The sequence below is a fragment of the Chelonoidis abingdonii genome, chromosome 13 (genome assembly GCF_003597395.2).
Source record: "Chelonoidis abingdonii isolate Lonesome George chromosome 13, CheloAbing_2.0, whole genome shotgun sequence".
Lineage (NCBI taxonomy): Eukaryota > Metazoa > Chordata > Testudines > Testudinidae > Chelonoidis > Chelonoidis abingdonii.
Window position 1 is genome coordinate 17,669,402 of NC_133781.1, and position 17,288 is coordinate 17,686,689.

The 17,288-nt window shown below is 43.2% G+C and overlaps 1 protein-coding gene across 2 annotated transcripts; it reads right to left on the reverse strand.

The window, feature by feature from the left end:
- Positions 1-1,273: 1,273 nt before the first annotated feature.
- SMIM5 (small integral membrane protein 5) lies at positions 1,274-16,032 on the reverse strand. Of its 2 annotated transcripts, XM_032792914.2 has the most exons (3): positions 15,702-16,032; positions 5,286-5,442; positions 1,274-3,450 (listed from the first exon to the last, which is right to left on the reverse strand). In XM_032792914.2, the coding sequence occupies exons 2-3, from the start codon at positions 5,410-5,412 to the stop codon at positions 3,332-3,334; spliced, it is 246 nt and encodes an 81-aa protein (XP_032648805.1). In that variant the 5' UTR covers positions 5,413-5,442; positions 15,702-16,032; the 3' UTR covers positions 1,274-3,331. The 2 variants fall into 2 exon arrangements, with proteins under 2 accessions (XP_032648805.1, XP_074927895.1); XM_075071794.1 differs by lacking the exon at positions 15,702-16,032 and having other exon boundaries at positions 5,286-5,572.
- Between the last annotated feature and the right edge of the window lie 1,256 nt (positions 16,033-17,288).

Consider the following 17,288-nt stretch of genomic DNA (forward strand, 5'->3'; position numbering starts at 1 on the left):
TGCTGGTAGGACACCGTTCCCCTGGTCTGAAATATGATCTTGGTTTCAGGCTGTCTTTAGCAAGTGTTTAAATTCCCTATTGCTCTCTTTCTATCCCTCCCTTTTCTTTGTTTTTTAATTCCCAGTTGTTGCTAATTCGGGAACATGTTGTGGTAGAGATAAGACAGGGGCCTTCCTCTTGCTGCTCTTGGTCAGTATTTTAAGCCTTGTTGCTATGCCTGTGTAGATAAGGGCTGGTAAATATGGGCTTGCTTGTAGCAGTCCCAAGTACACACTGTCACTCCAGGTGAGTTTCCTCACCTCCGTGTCCTCCTTGTGACAGCCACCATGACTGCATTAGCACAGGCAGCTCCATGATGGTGAAACGCTTCATGCTAGGATCCTATTCGTTTCCATAACAGCCACTGCCTGGCTGGGGGTAGGGAAGAAGTAGGTGCTGTTTCATTGGTCACGGGTATCTAGGTCTAGGTTTCTAGCTAATTGAGAAACAAAAAGCTCATCCTTATAAGTGAAGATGTATCAAGTTTCCCGTTGGGCAGTCAGTTAACATCTCTATGCCTCAGGGATAACCACAGATGTACCTAGTGTGAGGGTTACTTCCCTGATGTCTGGAATGTTGTTGTAGCCATGTTGGTCCTAGTATATGAGAGAGACAAGGTGGATGAGGTAATATCTTCTATTGGATAAAAATACCCTATTACCTGTGGGTGAATATTTTTCGCAGAGTGTTCATTTCATATCTGACGTGTCAGCCCTGGTCCTCCAAGGAAACCTTCACAACACCTTCAGTGTTAACCCCTTATGCTTAACAATCTGTCCCATCTTGTATTTAGTTGTAACATAATGATTACCTTTTCCAGACCTGAAGAATTGCTCTGTGAAGCTCAAAAGCTTGTCTCTTTCACCAATAAAAGTTGGTCCAGTAAAAAATATTGCCTTACCTGCCTTGTCTCCCTAATGTCTGTAAAACACTTGGAGGTCTTCTGTGGGAGGGTGTACCAGATGTATGGAAGTTTTTTATATTAAACTGGTACTGCACTAGGGCTTAGTTGTCCCAATTCCTTTGTTAGGAGATGCAAAGTTTTGCTTCTACCATGCGCATTGTGGCAGCCAAATGGAAAAATTGGGCGCTTCAATCTAAATATAACTTTTATTCTTTATGTGTGTGGCTAGCTTATAGCAGTGGAGCATTATTATTATTTAAATTTTAATGGCCCCTGTCAAGTTAGGTCCAACGTTTAGTTCTCTTAAAAACCAAACCATCCCCATTATCTATTATAATACATTTTATTTTTGCACAATTGAAATGCTGCGGTGTTGTTTTTTCTTAATCTAAACATTCCTCTGCATTGTTGGCAGCTTCCAGAATTGTTCCAAAGTATGAGGATGAACTCGGATGCCAACTGGACAAATCTAATTGAGTGAAAAACAAAAAGCTAAACAACACAAGTGGTGAAAAGTAAACCAGTTGATTTTGTGTGTGTGTGTGTGTGTGTGTGTGTACACACACATACACACAGAGGATATTGTTAATAATCTAGGGTGCTCTTAGTAATTTAGCTAAGGGATTATTTTAAATATTGTTCCTCTTTTGATTGCCCCTTTTTACAGAAGTGTCAGCAAGCGTTAAAAAAGCACCATATTCAAAGCTTTGTAACTCAGCGCACCATAGCTGAACTCTGGCACTGTAGATGTGTATTTAGTCCATTTGGCTGTTTCAATCGTAGTAAAAATGCAAAATGCGAGTAGAAGATTTGTTTACACTCTCTTAAGTCCGAATGGGCTTTTTTTAATTTCTCTTAAAGGTGATCAGTTCATATTGTGGCATAATTGCTTTCAGTTTTAAACATTAAACCCCTTTTATCGAACGGATTGCTGAGAAAGAGGAGTCGTTTTTCTTCTCCTTTCCTACCCTTAATTACAAATGTCGGGCCCAATGCTGCAGACTTTACACACATGTAACTTCCTTTTGAAGTCCACTGGAATATAAACCAAATTTACACAGTGGCTGCAGTGTTGAAAAGGTATTTATTTGCACTTGTTAACTTTAGCAGTATGGTTTGCTCGGCTCCAGTTTGCTCCACCACTTGTCATGATGCTGTCTCTCAGCTGCTGCACATATGTCCTGAATTAACACTGCCCTCACTGTATATTCTTTCTCTGAAATACATGTGTGTATAAATATACCTTAAACATTTGGTGCCATTAATATAAACTATACACCGACCAATTTAGTGCAGGGAGCTAGGCATGCCACTCCCATGAATAATAATGGGGATTTGTACATCTGCTTCAGTGCCCCATGCACTGTACTGAACATTCACCCTGCAATATGCAGAAAAGGCAACACTTTTTTTCATGGAAGAGAAGGATCTAAATAAAAAGCTTTTTTTAAAAAATGATTACTGACAGGGCAAGCAAACAAAACAGTTTGTGTTAGGGTTTTCCCCTCTTGCCTTCATCCTTCAGTGTATGATGGATATTGCACATAGTCTAATTGTTTTCCCCTTTGGCAGTTTTCTTGTCTTCGTAACACTGAGAAAATAAAAGCAGGGAGCATTTGATGCCAACTGTACTTCCAGTCTCTGAGCTCACATGCCAGCTGAAAGTTCATGTCATGCTGTGCTCTGAGTGGATGGCTCTGTTAAATTTCACGTACTCTATTACTCATGGGTTTAAAGAGAATAGGACAGGGAAGGAAAAGTCATACGTGCTTTGGGCTTGACCCTGAGGGGTGCTGGTAATGGATATCTCCAGTGATGACAGTCAGAGTTGCTAGTGCCCAGCACCATCTCACTGGATTGGTCATTTATCAAGAGAGCAGGGGACCTTCCTAACCCTGGGTCAGTCTGCATGTGGTCTTTGTCTGGTTTGCTGCTCTTTGCTCACAAAGAGAGAGCCTGTTGGAATTTTCTGCCAGCCCAGCTGCAATGTTCACATTGGGAAAAGTCTGGTTTTGTGTCTTTCTATGGCAAGGAGACAAGGATGTCAGAATAGTGTTACCTATGTGGCCACATCACAGACCCAGGCATTGATCATTGCAGAACAACCTATTCCATCTTATGATCCACTTTCCTCTCCTGCATGGGGTTAGCAGATAGCAACTATGAAAAATCAGGGTTGAGGGTAATAAGCACTTATATAAGAAAAAGTCTCCCAAAAATGGGACAGTCCCTTTAAAAACAGGACATCTGGTCACCCTACCTCTGCAGTGTATTCTCATTCACTCCCACCAGCCTGTTCAGAAGATTAGTGTAGAGAGGGTCATTCCCAGGTGATTCAGCCACAGTGGCTGCCTATATCCTCTTTCACTGTCTTCTCCTCATGCATTTCACACATGAGCAGTTGGCTGGATCTGGATCTTCCTGCCTCTCTGATCAGGGCTTCCATTGCAGCAGCAGCGATAGCAGCAACAGCTGCAGGCTAGGGTCATCAGTGACAGCACGGTAACTGGAGAGAGAAATGAAGAGTATTGGCTTTGGAAAAGATCTTACAAGAATAAAAACAGACCAACTTCACAGTGCCTTGAAGAGGGAGAATTTCCTGGAAGCTCTGCTGTAAATGTTGGATTTATTTCTGGACAGGTAGAGATGGTACTTTATGGCAAAAAAAACCCAACAACGCTGGCTTATCAGTACATGAGCGAATAACCTTAAAGCTATAGAGTAACATTTATAATTACATTATACAGCACATTTAATTCCAAAGGATCTTTCCAGACTGTAGGTCCCGTGATGCAGTAATTGGACATGAAAAATTCCCATTGCCGTTACTAGAAGTTATGTGCTCATAAGGCATGGGGCATCAGGCTTAATGGGAATCCCTTCACCCCTCTTAGTACAGCCTCCTCTGGAGTGAAATGCATCAGCTGTGTAGTCTTGTGTGGCTTTAAAGGGTGGAAAGTGAAGAACAGTATTCCGTTCAGATGAAATTACAGGGGGAATCTTAAGGTATGCAGGGAACGGTTACCAGAGCTGGGATTTGTCTGTGAAGTCAGTGTTATCATCCCATCTCTTAAGAAAAGTGACTTTAATGACAACAAAAAGAACAGGAGTACTTGTGGAACCTTAGAGACTAACAAATTTATTTGATCATAAGCTTTCGTGGGTTACAGCCCACTTCATCGGATGCATGGAATGGAACATGAATACCTGCTGTCATCAGAACTTTGGGGGGGAGGGAGGTTCTTCCAAACTGGTAAACTAGTAGGCGCTTATATTTTTGTTCATCATAGAATTTAAGGCTAGATGGGACTCTCAGATCATCTAGTCTGACCCCCTGTATTTCATGAGCCACCATCAACACCCAGCTACTATCTATCCATACTATATGTAGTGTCCAACATAGGAGGGTTCCCTTTAAAAACAAAGAGCTGAACTGCCAGGATCCTGTTAGAGATGATGGTCAAGATGGGGATGGGATTTATTACCTTTCTCTGGAAGAGACAAGGGTGATGCGTTAAGTGTTGCCTAACACCCACTGCGTTTGTTCCTTTAAGTGTAATCCATTGACAGGCTGCCAGGTAACCAGACCCAGTGTGAAAACCAGTTGTGTCTATGAGAAGCAGATATATCTGCTTCCAAATTCCAGCTGAGGGAGGGATCCCTTTGTGGTGGACACACGCCCTTCCCCGTGGCGTTCAAACTGGGAGCAAACTCCCCCTCTCCCTTTCACTCAAGGGTGCCTCCCTTTCTTCTTCCTACATTTCCACTGTTTTAAAAAAACTTTCTTCATCTGACTCAGACAGCTATTTATTCCCCCTCCTCCAGCACCAGTGACTCCAGGAGCTAACCTCTTCAATGGGGAGGCACTCTTTCTGCAGCAGTAATGGGGGGCAATCCCAGACCTGAGTGTCTTGTCTGGTGGCAAGATACACTAACACTATTCTTCACAAACGCTCTCCTCCTACTCCTTAAAACATTTACACATGATGTGACTCTGGGATTTACTCACAGCGATGGCAGGAGTGCTTCCCTCCGGATCAGTGTTCAGGGACGATGATATGGGGAAAGCTTGCTCTGCTGCTCCCCATGCTATATGTTCTGTACATAAATAGGAATGAATTCTTCAGGGCCATTGGTCTGATCCTATCCTGAGTGCTAAAATTCACTTCAATCAGAATGGATTTGTGGGAGAAAATAAGCTGGAGAATCACATTCTTTAGAACAGTTGCAGAACACACCTGCTTTCAGCAAAGTCCTCAGCACAGCCTGCCAGCCTACGAGATCTGAGAGTTTCAGGCAACAACAAGCCCATAGGATCCCAGCACTCTTCCATGTACTTACCGATAAAGAAGAGGATAATACAAAATGACACTATCTCTACAGGTTCAGCCTTGGGCAGTTTCTGGAGCTTAAGCAGGAACTTCTCACCAATGGTCTGTACTTCCTTCAGAAAGCCTTCGGAAGACATCCTGGCCAGCACTGTCCAAGTTGTGTTACACTGGAGAAAAGCCAAAGAAAGAAGGAGAGAGTGCGCATGAAGCTTTTTACTGTCAGTATTGCTAACACTAGGGAAATGAGCAGCCTTCTTGAGGGAGCTAATTTGAGATCACAAGTAAAACACGTTTATCCGGTCTCAGTCCTTGCTCCCAATAGCTAAGGAGGAGGGATTTTAACTATCTGCATATCCAGACATTGCTTTTATTCAAATCTGGAGCTAGTTGACACTCTGGCTTTGTATCAGATCATTTTGTGGGTGTGCGCTCCATCTGGGCTCCTCTTCGCCGCTTTTAAAAAGCCAAATGACTTTTCACATTTAGGCAAGGACAAAAATATGGTGTCCCCTCTCAGCCTGCTATGTATGGGATGACATTCAAGCTGGCTGATGGCTGACCGAGTCCTTGGCCAGCCATCTTCCACAAAGGGAAAAATTAGTTGTTGCTTTTCAACTGTTCAAGCTCATGTCCTCCCGAAAATAAGCTGACTTTCACTTGCTAACCTGAGAATGTGTGTCCCAAATCATGCACACGATGATGCATTCTGTAGACAAAATTGTCTTCCCCTGTGTAATGCAACACACGCTCCCTTTTAAGGTTTCTTGTAGCTCCAGCAGCAGCAAGCCACCTTGTGAGTGCTTCCATTATCATAGCACCCTTGTGTAATACTCATGTCACATTTCTGGTTTCCAGGGCTGGTGGTATATGGTGATATTGTGAATTTTGACTGATCCACATCTGTTTAGGAGACATGAATGCTTTAAGTTTATACAGCTGACTGTGACTTTTGTACCTGGTAAGATAAATATAGATCTGTTTGACCACACGTTTGTAGTAATGTAGTGACATATAATCTGACTAGGGGATTTAGACTCCCACACATTGTGTATATGTGGGAGGACGGAAAAACAAATACCATAGAGATCTATTTGACTTTAGAGCCTAGTGTAGATGATCCTTACTCTCTTTCTACTGCATTCCTCTTGTAATTCCATCAAGTATGAAAAGGCAACTTATTGTCAGGAGCTGAAAATACTGTTGATAAAGTTATATTTATATAGGGCAACATTTTCAAAGCTACCACTTCAATTGTATCCATAATATTTGCAAGCCTGCATTTTTGTGGGAGCAAAAACTTCTTGTGTCTACAAATGGATGAGCTTGCAATGCTGCTGGAGAGTGATATCGGGTGCTGTTTTTAAGAGCTTGCCTATGGATTAAGGGAGGGTGTGAATTTAAAGCAGAATGACTGTTCCTGATAAACTGTCTGCGTTGATGCTCCTTATTCCAGAATGAGTGTCTAATTCTGAATTAGGATAATCCACTTTTCAAAACAGGTTGGCTTGTCTACCTAAACATTTAGTTCACGGCAGGCTGGGGTGTAAACTGCACCACACTAGCCTGCTGTGCTATAGGAGTCTGTGTAGCCTCTGTTGATGTGCACTAACCATTCCTTAATGCGCTTTGATCTACTCCCATGTCAAAGCAGGGTATATCACAGCACAAAAGGGAACAGTTAGTGGCTTAGTCGGGTTCACATAGACACACAGTGCACAACAGGTTAATGTGGGGTAGATTTACATCCTAGCATGCTGCAAGTCAAATGTTTGTTTAGACAATCCTAAGCTAAACAGGAACAAGTCACTTTAGTCTGGAATAAGAGCATCAGAGCATCCACGCAGGAAGCTAATTGGGAATAGTTATTCCAGAATAGTTTTTCAAGATTAACTCCCCATGTAGACAAATCCTGAAAAGTGTCCAACTGCGTTAATGTTGTAGCATATATAGTATGAAAACTGAGTTTGTTTTGCCATCATCAGTTATTCAAGCTATTGTGCCTACTAGTAGTGTAGGCTGCTTAGAAGCATGCAGCCTGTTAGACGCATGCAGAACATGGTGCACTCCTGGTGTGTGCTGGGACCTCCGACTGAGTTAAGGTTCTCATGCCATTGTTCAATTGAAATTTCCTGACTTGTTTAAATTATATTAGTTGACACTATTTTATGGGAGTCCTTCATGTTGCAGTTAATTTCTGCCTTTAGTGGTGACATAAAGCAAACAGAGATATAGAAAATGCTTCATAAATAAGCCAACCAATTCACTGCTGCACTTTTTGCTTTGGTTTGCCCAGTGGATGCTCTGGGTTCAGCCTTCAGTACATTTAGAACAATTACTTGGGAGAAATCTTGGCTCTTCCTTTGCATGCTGGGTTTAAATACTATACTGCCAAGTAAAACAGTATATTTTGAACATGGACGCAATCCAGAGGTTTGTTCTTTTAAAAACAAGGCTACAGAGTTTCTGGAGAGGGAAGAGTCAGAATCAGATGGGTTCTTAGGGGCAGGGGGAAAAAGGCCAGGTCCAGTAGGGAGAGTGCTGCCCGGTGTAGTGAAGCACAGCTGTGGCCTTATAATCTGACATGATGTAGCCTGATCAATGTAATTAATAAATAATCTATAGATTACTTAAGAGTTCCCAGTTATCACTTTGAGGGTTGAAGGGTTTTTGTCTCAAGATCAGGCCCAGTATTATTCAAATTATTATATAGTTAGGAGCCCTGATGTGCACAGTTGCAATACTCACATTATAGGAACTCTTCTATATTTACCAATCATTTTATTAACATTTAGCCCAGTCACAAACACTCCAGCCCAGTACAGTAGATAGAGATACTACAAAATGTACCTCTGAACATCCATATACTGTACTCACACCATCCCTTGCAGACCAACCTGAAATGTTAGTAATGATCTTCCTCATTACTTTGCCCTGTGTCAACTGTGGCCATCATTCTGGCACCTCCCAGGGGCTACATCTCTTTTCCTATTGCTCATGGGGTGGGATGCAACTTTTATAATAACAGTATGTTACGCTGACACCACTATGTCTGATGTTTATTCAGTAGGGATTTCTCCCCTTTTCCTTATTTGTATTTCCTTACCTTGCTAATGTTGGGTGTCCTTCTCCTATAGGTTAGTATATCAGTGATCTCAACTTATTATCATACACGTCAGTTCGTTGCCTTGGCACCCTTGTGGTTCAGTATGCGCGGTAGCTTACGTACCAGTTGTTGTTATGTACATCAATTCATCATTATGACACTCTTTTGTGTGGGATTTCCCCTTCAACACTCTATTTTTCAGCTCCCCAACACTTGGTATTTTCCACTGGACCATTTACCTGTGCCAGAGTTCATAGGCCTTAAGCCTGATGCTAACTACAGAAGCTAATGTCTTATAGGATACAGGCCTGTAGGTTCCTTGCATTACTGCTGAATATAATAAGGGCAGAATGAAGGCAAAGCCATGAGTATAGTAAAGGTAAGCTAGCCCTATAGGCTACAGTGGCCATTGCACAAACCAGGGTTAAATATTTCTCTCCAGGATTGATCTCCATGCCCAAAGCAAACTGTTTCACGAATGGCTTTTCTTCCACCTCGTGCCTTTTATAGGATTCTATGTCTCCATGTCTGTTTGATTCCTAGTTCAACAAATGGAAGGTGTGAGGAGAGTCAAAACAGTCTGTGCTTTCTGATCATGGCTTTAGAGGTGAAACGTTTTGGTTTGTCCCTCCTGATGGTGTCTTTCTGCCCAGAAGATCCCACAGAAACAGTCTGTCAGAAATGTTTTTGTCCTGTGCTCTGGGCTGGGGACAGAGTTGTTAGTATGATATGAGCTAGGCCTCCAGAGTTTTGGTGTGAAGTGTAGAATTGTTGCTGTAGCGTGGATGTGACACTGTATGGCTTAATGTAGGGTTCATTCTATATAGGTTGACCAGGATCCTGGCTTGACTTTCTTTCCTCAGTTATGGGTGTTCTGTTGGTCAGATTACCTAACACCATCATGGGTGAAGGAGTCTGATGTTTAAAAGTTGCAGGGAATGTTGCTTGTTTATCTTGGATTGAATACTTTGTAGGGAGAAAGCTTGAACTGCAGTATCTGGCTGCCCCCAAGGGAGTAAATACCTGTCCACTCTACTAACCAAGATGCCAGCTCCAGAAACTCACACGATTTCAGGATTTATAATCGCGGGACCAAACAACTTTTCAGAATTCACTCTTCCACTTATTTTCCTCCCTGCCTCTGCTCCCCGTTCCCCTGCAAAAATTGTGTCTGTCCGTCTTCTATTCTACCAGTTATATAAACTGTTTGCTCAGAACTAACCTTGCACTTGATCTTACTCCTACCAAAACCAGTGGTAAAACTCCCACTGGCTTCAGTGGGGCCAGGATTTTTCTCTAAAGATTAGCACACGGGAAGGACTGGGTTCTATTCCTAGCTCTGCTACCAATTCACTTTGTGACCTTGAACAAATCACCTAACTTCTCTGTGCCTCCACTTCCTTATCTATAAAGCGAGGGCGATGATACTTACTGACATCACAAAGGAGTTATAAAGATTAATTCATTTAGTACGCTTGCTTTTCAAAGAAGCTGCAGAAGACCTGCTGTAACTGGTGAAAGGTGGTACAGAAGATCAGAGCGAATGATACTTATTAAAACGGACATCTCTCTGTGGAAGATACAGTTCCACTACTCTGTTCTAGTTTACAAGGGAAAATAGCTGATGTTGTTCTTGCTCCGTTACTTTACAGCATTTCAGATGATGAGAAGAAACCAGTTTGGCCACTGGTGATCTCTGTGTGATACTGGAGATGCAGTCCCCCAGATGGCTTGAAGCCCCCACTTTAACTGACAGTTTACTTTCCAAGGATAGAATGTTGTTGGGGGTTAGAGAAGGCAACTGGAAATTGGGTTCCTGGATTCTATAGTAAGCACTGCCACCAATGGACTGTTTAACCTTGGGCAAATCAACCTCTTCATGTCATAGTTTCTCCATCTGTGTGTCTCTCTTTGCAGTTGACCTCCGTCAGTAGTATGTTCACTGGGAACAGGAACATGAGAACAGGAGCCAGTGCTCTTCTGGCAACAGGGGCAAGACTCTGGAGCTTATTACAGGAGAAAATCAGAATGTCCACACATTTCCTGCCTTCGCAACACAGAGTAAAACTTATTATTATGATTTGGCATTCACGCAGCTGTAACTAAGGCAGCAAAGAAGAAATGAGAAAAAGTGGGGAATGGAGAGGGAGAGAGGAGGAAAAGAGAAACTTAAACAAAAATCAAAGCAAACACCACCCTGAACTGCTTCACGGCAGACAGCTTGGAGCATTCTCTCTAGCCTGCCATGACGGCCTGAAAGTTATGGTTCCAACCATCTTCTATTCTGACTGTTCATTTCTGAGAAATTCCTGTTTAAAGCAACAAAACCCTGTGTTGTAGCCAACGGAATTAAATTTTCAGATCTCCTATTCACACTGCAGGGAAGTGAATGGAGTAAATCAAATCTTTAGATCTCCGTATTGTTTCAGAAGGGAGGCAGGACCTACCATGAGCTCAAGACATTAGTCTTGCTTGGAAAGAGAACGAGCACAGTAATAATGCAGAAAGACGTCCATTTGGTTTGCAGTGCATGTAGCTCAGCTGCATAGGTTAGGTTATTTTAAACCAGCCAGGCACTTCCTGTGTTCAGGGCTCTTGCACGATGTTACTGATTAAGGTTAAGGTGATGCGTAGAAAGTACTATCTTATTTCTTTTTAATACAGATTCATCTTGCAGTGCCAGTTGGGCAAAGCTGTGCAAATTTCCAAAAATCCCCTGGAGGCCAAATCTTTCCAACTTGCTTTAATAGACTACAGCCATATAGTACCTAAATAAGTGGCCTGACTTTCAGCTGATGAGCACCTGCTGCTCTTATTGATTTGATTGGTAAGTCTGGCTGCTCAGCATTTCTGAGAATAAGAACATTTATTAAGGTGCCTAACTTTAGGCACCTCAGGTTGAACATTTTGGCTAGAGCTTTTTGGGACTGAGAACCAGCTCTGTGTGTCACATCTTTGATGTCCATTGTAAGTTGACAGGACCTTGACCAAGAGCGAAGGCTGCATAACATGGTTGACTATCTGTAGGGCCCAGATTCTGGTATCTGGCTTAAGCTGGTCCAGCCTTCGTGAATAATAAATGATCTGTGGAATGTATACAGTTTAAAAACCCTTCCCTTTAACAAGCTACACCCTTCTTCTGTGCTTTCATCCTCTGTGTGCGGAAGTAGGTGTGTTGGAGGGTGGGAGGACAGGTGAGGCTAAACTTATTGTTGAGGACTAAGCCATGGGTTAGTCATAATGCTGGTGCTATTTCTGTAATGTATGTTTGCACAGAGGGGAAGAGAGCAAGAGAGATGATGATCTTGTGGTTAGGGCACAGAACTAGAAGTCAGGAAATATGGGCTCAGTGCTAGCTCTGCCACTGATTGACATCAGTGTCCTTCTGCAAGCAAACCCTTCTAGGCTTTTGCTGTTGCTGCTTTCTGAAGTCTGAGATGAAGCTTTGGGGAGTCTGTTGTTGAAGGCTGTTGTTAGCACGTGTAGTTCTAATGCAGCACTTAGTCATGTTGATCTTTGATTCTGCCTGAAGACTGGCATCCTCTTCACCTCCCATCTCATAGTGACAGCCATTTGAGACCTCACAGCTCAACAAGAGGGGCACTTTCAGAAAGTGGGGACTATCTGATGATCCCTAGCAAGGAGTTTGTCATCAAACACTCATCTCTGACTCCATTTTAATGTTTTCTTTAAGATGTTTTCTCAGATTTCTGGTCTGCAGCCATTAACACAAACATTGTGTGCTATGATCTGTTCCCATCAAGTCCCACAAGTTAAGCAGGGTGAGTTTGGCCCAATACCAGAATGGAAACACCCTCGGAATGCTTAGATGCTGTAGGAAGGTAGTGTTGGTTGCTTGGCAGGGAATCTTCCAAGTCCACCCCAGCATGGTGAAAAGGGGTGCTGTACTGCTGAAGGTGCTGCCCTCCTGGTGAGGCTTAAAACAAAGGTTCTGACTAGTTGTGATCACTTTCTCAAGAGTAAGTGTTCAGTTGTGGTGTCGTGGATAAATTTTAAGTGTGGTAGCGCCTTTGTACTCTACTGAATTATTGTTCTGGTTTCAGATGGATAAGATCTTTTCTACTTCTGTTCCTTAACTATTGTCATGTTGCCGTGTACTGTTAAATAGTAAGTGTATATGGTTTATATATTAGTTTAAATTTGCAAAATGCTTTGAGATTAAAGGGATTACAGAAACAGGGAAAATCCACCAGCGATATTACATTGTTATCGCAGCTTTTGCTGGCATGGATGTAGTTGACCAACCACATGATCTTCACGACAGCCCACAAGCAAGTTTTGTGTCCATAACAGGAGAGGTCAGAACCAGTGAGGCCAATAGTTCATTCACTGGCAGGAGAAAATTTCCCAACTGTAGAGAATTCAGGCTTTGCCCACATGCACACAAGCTGGTAAATTGTGGTTCAGTTTCATGGGAGAAAAGCTTTGACCTTGTCAGCCAAGGTTGAAAAATCTGAAGCCCTCCCCTTCAGATTATAAAATAGAATTGATTGGGTACCCATATAGTCAAGATAGCCTGCAGTCTAGTTTGTCCACTTATTGGAGCCAGGTTTCCCAGCAGCAGTAAAGATGCCCCAGTCCTGCCCTAACCACCTCATCTTTAACTAATGTGTGACAGGATCATGGGAAGGCATTGAACCTCCTGAAATATCAACCAAGAGTCTGAAATTGATAATTGAGACCACTGAGTTGGGAACTTCTATAAAACTCTTAAGAATTCTCTACTCTTCTCTAGCACATCCCATCTGAGTCTCGTAAATGAATGAAGCACCTTGATAGGTCATTATTATTACTCCTATCTTACAGATGGGAGAAACTGAGGCACGGGGTTTGTGACTTGCCTACTGAAAGGACAAACTGTATTAAAAATAAATCTGCAACTAATAAGTGGGGTCTGTGACGTTCTGTAGTTACTGCTGCTTGGGTCTTGGCTCTGTAGTAGACTGAGTAATTAGAACAGCTGTTTTCAAGGACAGCTGACAGAATGAGATGTACTATGTTTGACTGTCTATGTCCAGGTCTATGGAAGCCCAGTAAATAGCCACTTCAGGAAACACAGGTTTTCTGCCAATAGCCTGGTATTTCTCAGTGCCAGATGCCTCATCACAATATTGGGAACACATTCTCTAGCTGCTTTCCATTACACCTGGGTCCTTATTTGCACAGCGCTGTCCAGAACTCAGAAACTGAATGAATCCATCCTAACCAGGATGCTATGCTAGCTGTAGGGACCTGGAAAATCCAGGAAGTTGAAGCACCTAATTCTGATCTCTTGAAAGAAGCAATTTAAACAATGGGTGAAGTGTGAGGCTTATGAAATGGATGGTGTGGGAGGAATGATTGCACTGGTTTGTGTCAAGTAAGGGCATGGGCAGGAGCTGCACTTCCCTGGCAACTCTGCCAAGACCCCTCAATTTTGACTACCAGCTCCCCTGGCTATTCCAGTCCTGGGCCTGTCCTGAGCAGACTCTCAGTTGTAATGGGTTTGTGTTGTGGATTAAAATCCATTGTTTTATCTTTTTTTTTTTTTTTCCCTCCCACTTGATTGGATTTAAGTCTCTGCTTCTAAGGTGATGGCTAGTGTACTAACCCGCTATACAGTTGGCCTCCAGCAAAGGCCTTTCTATAGATCTGTCATGTCTGATACAGGTTAAGAGGCCTCTGTGCTACGTGACAGCTGTAACGTAAACCATGTCTCTGCCTTCCTCCTTCCAGACACATGCTTCGTATTGCTTATTTTTCCTCCTCTGCTGCTGGATAAGCCCCCAGTCATAACCCTTTAGGATTTTCACTGCAAGGAAAATTTGGCCTGTTTCTCTCTCCCTCTCACTTTTCTCCTTGTTTTTCTTTTGCTTTTTTTTGCTTTTTGGAAGCCATCTGAACTGTAATGTTTAAAACCAAATGTAAACCACATACCCTTCAAGGAACCGCTAATGAGTCTCTGGAATTCAGACTAGTTAGGAGATTAAGAGGGCCCCATAATTACTGTACACAAGCGGTTCTGCCATGTTCTGTGCATGACAGGCAAGTGGTAAGATGCACCACCCTTTCCAAATAAGCAGGATCCAAGGGGAAATGAAAGTACTTGATCCTTCACATTCCTCTATCTGTGCAACATGTGGGGAGAACTGGCTTTCTGTCTCTCTCTCCCTGCTTGTTTGTAAACAGCTGGAGAACACACTAGTTGTCAGCTCAATGCACAGAGTTACAAAATCTTCCAAACAGCATTGAGAAATAATTGGCTTCAGATGGGGAAAACAGAGGGGCTCCTGGGGATACATCTTTGGCAGTGAGAAATGGCAAGTAAAGGAAAGAGGTGGGAGGGAGCTTTGGTAACTAGAAGCAAGGCTGGTTCAAGATTATTCTTGTGCACTTGGGGCTCTTTCTTCTCTCTTTCATTTCCCTTCCTTGATCAAAATGTGCTCAGACCCCACAGCCTCATGTTAAGTAGGACATGGGCTGAGAGACGTGGTGTTCTCTGCCAGAGCTGTGGGTTTCTGGTGCTGTTTTGGACAGCAGACCAAAATCTGCTCCTGCTCCCATTGCTGATCTCCATTTGGAAGCTGTATAAAAGCTTCCCCTTTATTTCTACTGGGCACAGCCTTTATATTAATTTGCACAGTAAGCTGGTTTCTCTGAATGGGTTTTGTTTTCTGAGCATTCTGCTTGCTTCAGGGTTTAGGGGATAAAACTCAGCACCAGCTGGTGCTCTTCTAGGTAAAATTCCCTGGCTGGAGCTTGCTGTGGGTTGACATACGCTTGCCAAAGCCGGTAGCTCCCACTGAGCAAGGAATCACCAAAGCTGCTGGCTAAACTAAGTACTCACATGAAAACACCTCTGCAAAGAATGCTCTGCGGCAGATCCTGCTCATGGGTAGGGCCAAGTTCTGCTCTGACGTGCACCCCATGTAACTCCAGTGAAGAAGTAAGCACAAGATACAGCCCTAAAGTCTCACTAATCAGCTAAAAGTTACTCCCTTCTGCTTCAAACCGTTATTGACGACGAATGTGATAAGAGTAGAAGAGTGAGCAGTAGTTGCTTTCCTTAAACTGTTGTAGCACTTTGCTTTCCAAAGCTGTTGTAGCACTGCTTTCCTGACTCTTCAAACCTTTTGGCTCTCACCACTCTCCCCCCCTGAGTGTCCTTTGCAACCAAATTCAGGCTAGCAAACCCTGTTCAATGGCTGAGCACAGTTTGCCATGCAAACAGCTACAAAAGCTTAAGCTACTGCTGACTAGCGGAATCCTCCTGCTATTGAGATGCTGTGGTGGAAATGAACCCAGGCAACAACCCAGCCTTACCCCAACAGTGCCGCGGGACTGTCCTCCACCTCTTGTTGTTGTTTTTCTGTCTTCTTAAACTTCACGTCTCTCTCTCCCGCATCCTGCCCCTCTCTGGCTTGGGGTTCTTTCCTCGCTTGGCTCCTCTCCACTCTGCTGCTGACAGCCAGCTGCTGTCTCTGCCTGAGCGCTTTTTTTGTTGTTGGTCGTTCTGGAGATGTGAGGTTTCAGATTACATGTGTGCTGGGGAGGGAAGCGAGAAGTGAGCACAAGCTGAGCCTGGCAACTGGTACTAACAGTCTAGAGCGGAGTCCACGATGCCAGCACTTGTTGGAAACTTCCTATGTATCTTCCTGCCAGCGAGGTCTCTTCTTTGTTCCGATTAATGACGACTTTTGCTGGAGTCGTCTGGGTTGGGATCATATTGATTTCCTTTCAATAGTTCGGTTGCATGTTAAATCAATTAAACTTTCTTTATGCTGTCCAGTTTCCTGGTGGCTCCCAATGGGGAATGCACTGTTCTCTTGTGTTCTCTGAAGAAGCTGGGAATAAAGGGATGAAATGACAACGCCATTTCCTTTAGAAAAGAAGAGGAAAGAAGGATGATCTTGTGGTTAGGATGGGGGTACTCGGAGGCAGGAGCCTTGTGTTATTTTCTTGGCTCTGCTCCAATATCTCTGTGTGACCTTGGCCAAGTCATTTAACTTCTTGAGGCTTCAATTTACCCTTCTGTATACTGGGGGCAATAATACCTACCTGCCTCAAAGGAGAGTTGAGGCTTACTTGCCTCCAATACATAGTTCACTCTGTTTGTGTGTGGCACCCATAAGATGCCCCCCCCCCCCAGCAATTGGCAACTAGCTGAAATATTGGTTTTTATTAAACTAATTCCTGAGTTGTCTTGGTGGTTTGCTCCGTTCAAGAGGACCTCTCCTCCCAAATGGTTGGGATCCCTAGTTCAGCGGACTTGGCGTCCCTCTCTAGTGTATGTCACTGGAGATGCAATGCTAACATAAATGCACCTTTTCCTGGTATTTTATCTTCCCTCTCTGGTTGGAGATAAGGGGCTGAAACATTCTTCACTGGACAAAAGCAGATGGCATAAAGAAAGGAGAGGCAGGGCACTGAACTCTGATGAACATCCTCATTATCATCTTGTCTGCAGTAATAGGGTTTCACTAACATTTTGCATCATGTTACTGAAATTTATCAGTACTTGCTTTTCTTTCTGTCCCTTAACACAAAATCAAGGAGGTTTCTCAGTGAAATGAAAGGTGACTACATTTAGAAAAAATTGTCAGTCAACCCGTGGAACTCTCTGCTGCAGGGAGAGAGACAAATACTATGGCTGGATTTTTAAAGGGCTGGATAATTTCAGGACACTTGTGACTATGTAATCTGAGATAATGGATATAACCAAGGCTCCTGCTTCAAGGCATAAATTAACTGCTTGTGGGGCTGAGGAAGGCTATCCCACCATATAGATCGTTGCACAACTAGCTAGGTACAGTAGAACCTTGATTTTTTTTGATTTTTTTTTTTAAACACCAATCTTATGAACAGCCTGTTATACAAACCCTGCTTCGCAGCCATGGGAATGGATCACAT

Coding starts and splice junctions, on each gene's coding strand:
- SMIM5 (XM_032792914.2), bottom strand. CDS start 5,412: ATGTCTTCCGAAGGCTTTCTGAAGGAAGTACAGACCATTGGTGAGAAG. Junction 3,451..5,285: donor TATTATCCTCTTCTTTATCG/GTAAGTACATGG, acceptor TTCTCTCTCCAG/TTACCGTGCTGTCACTGATG.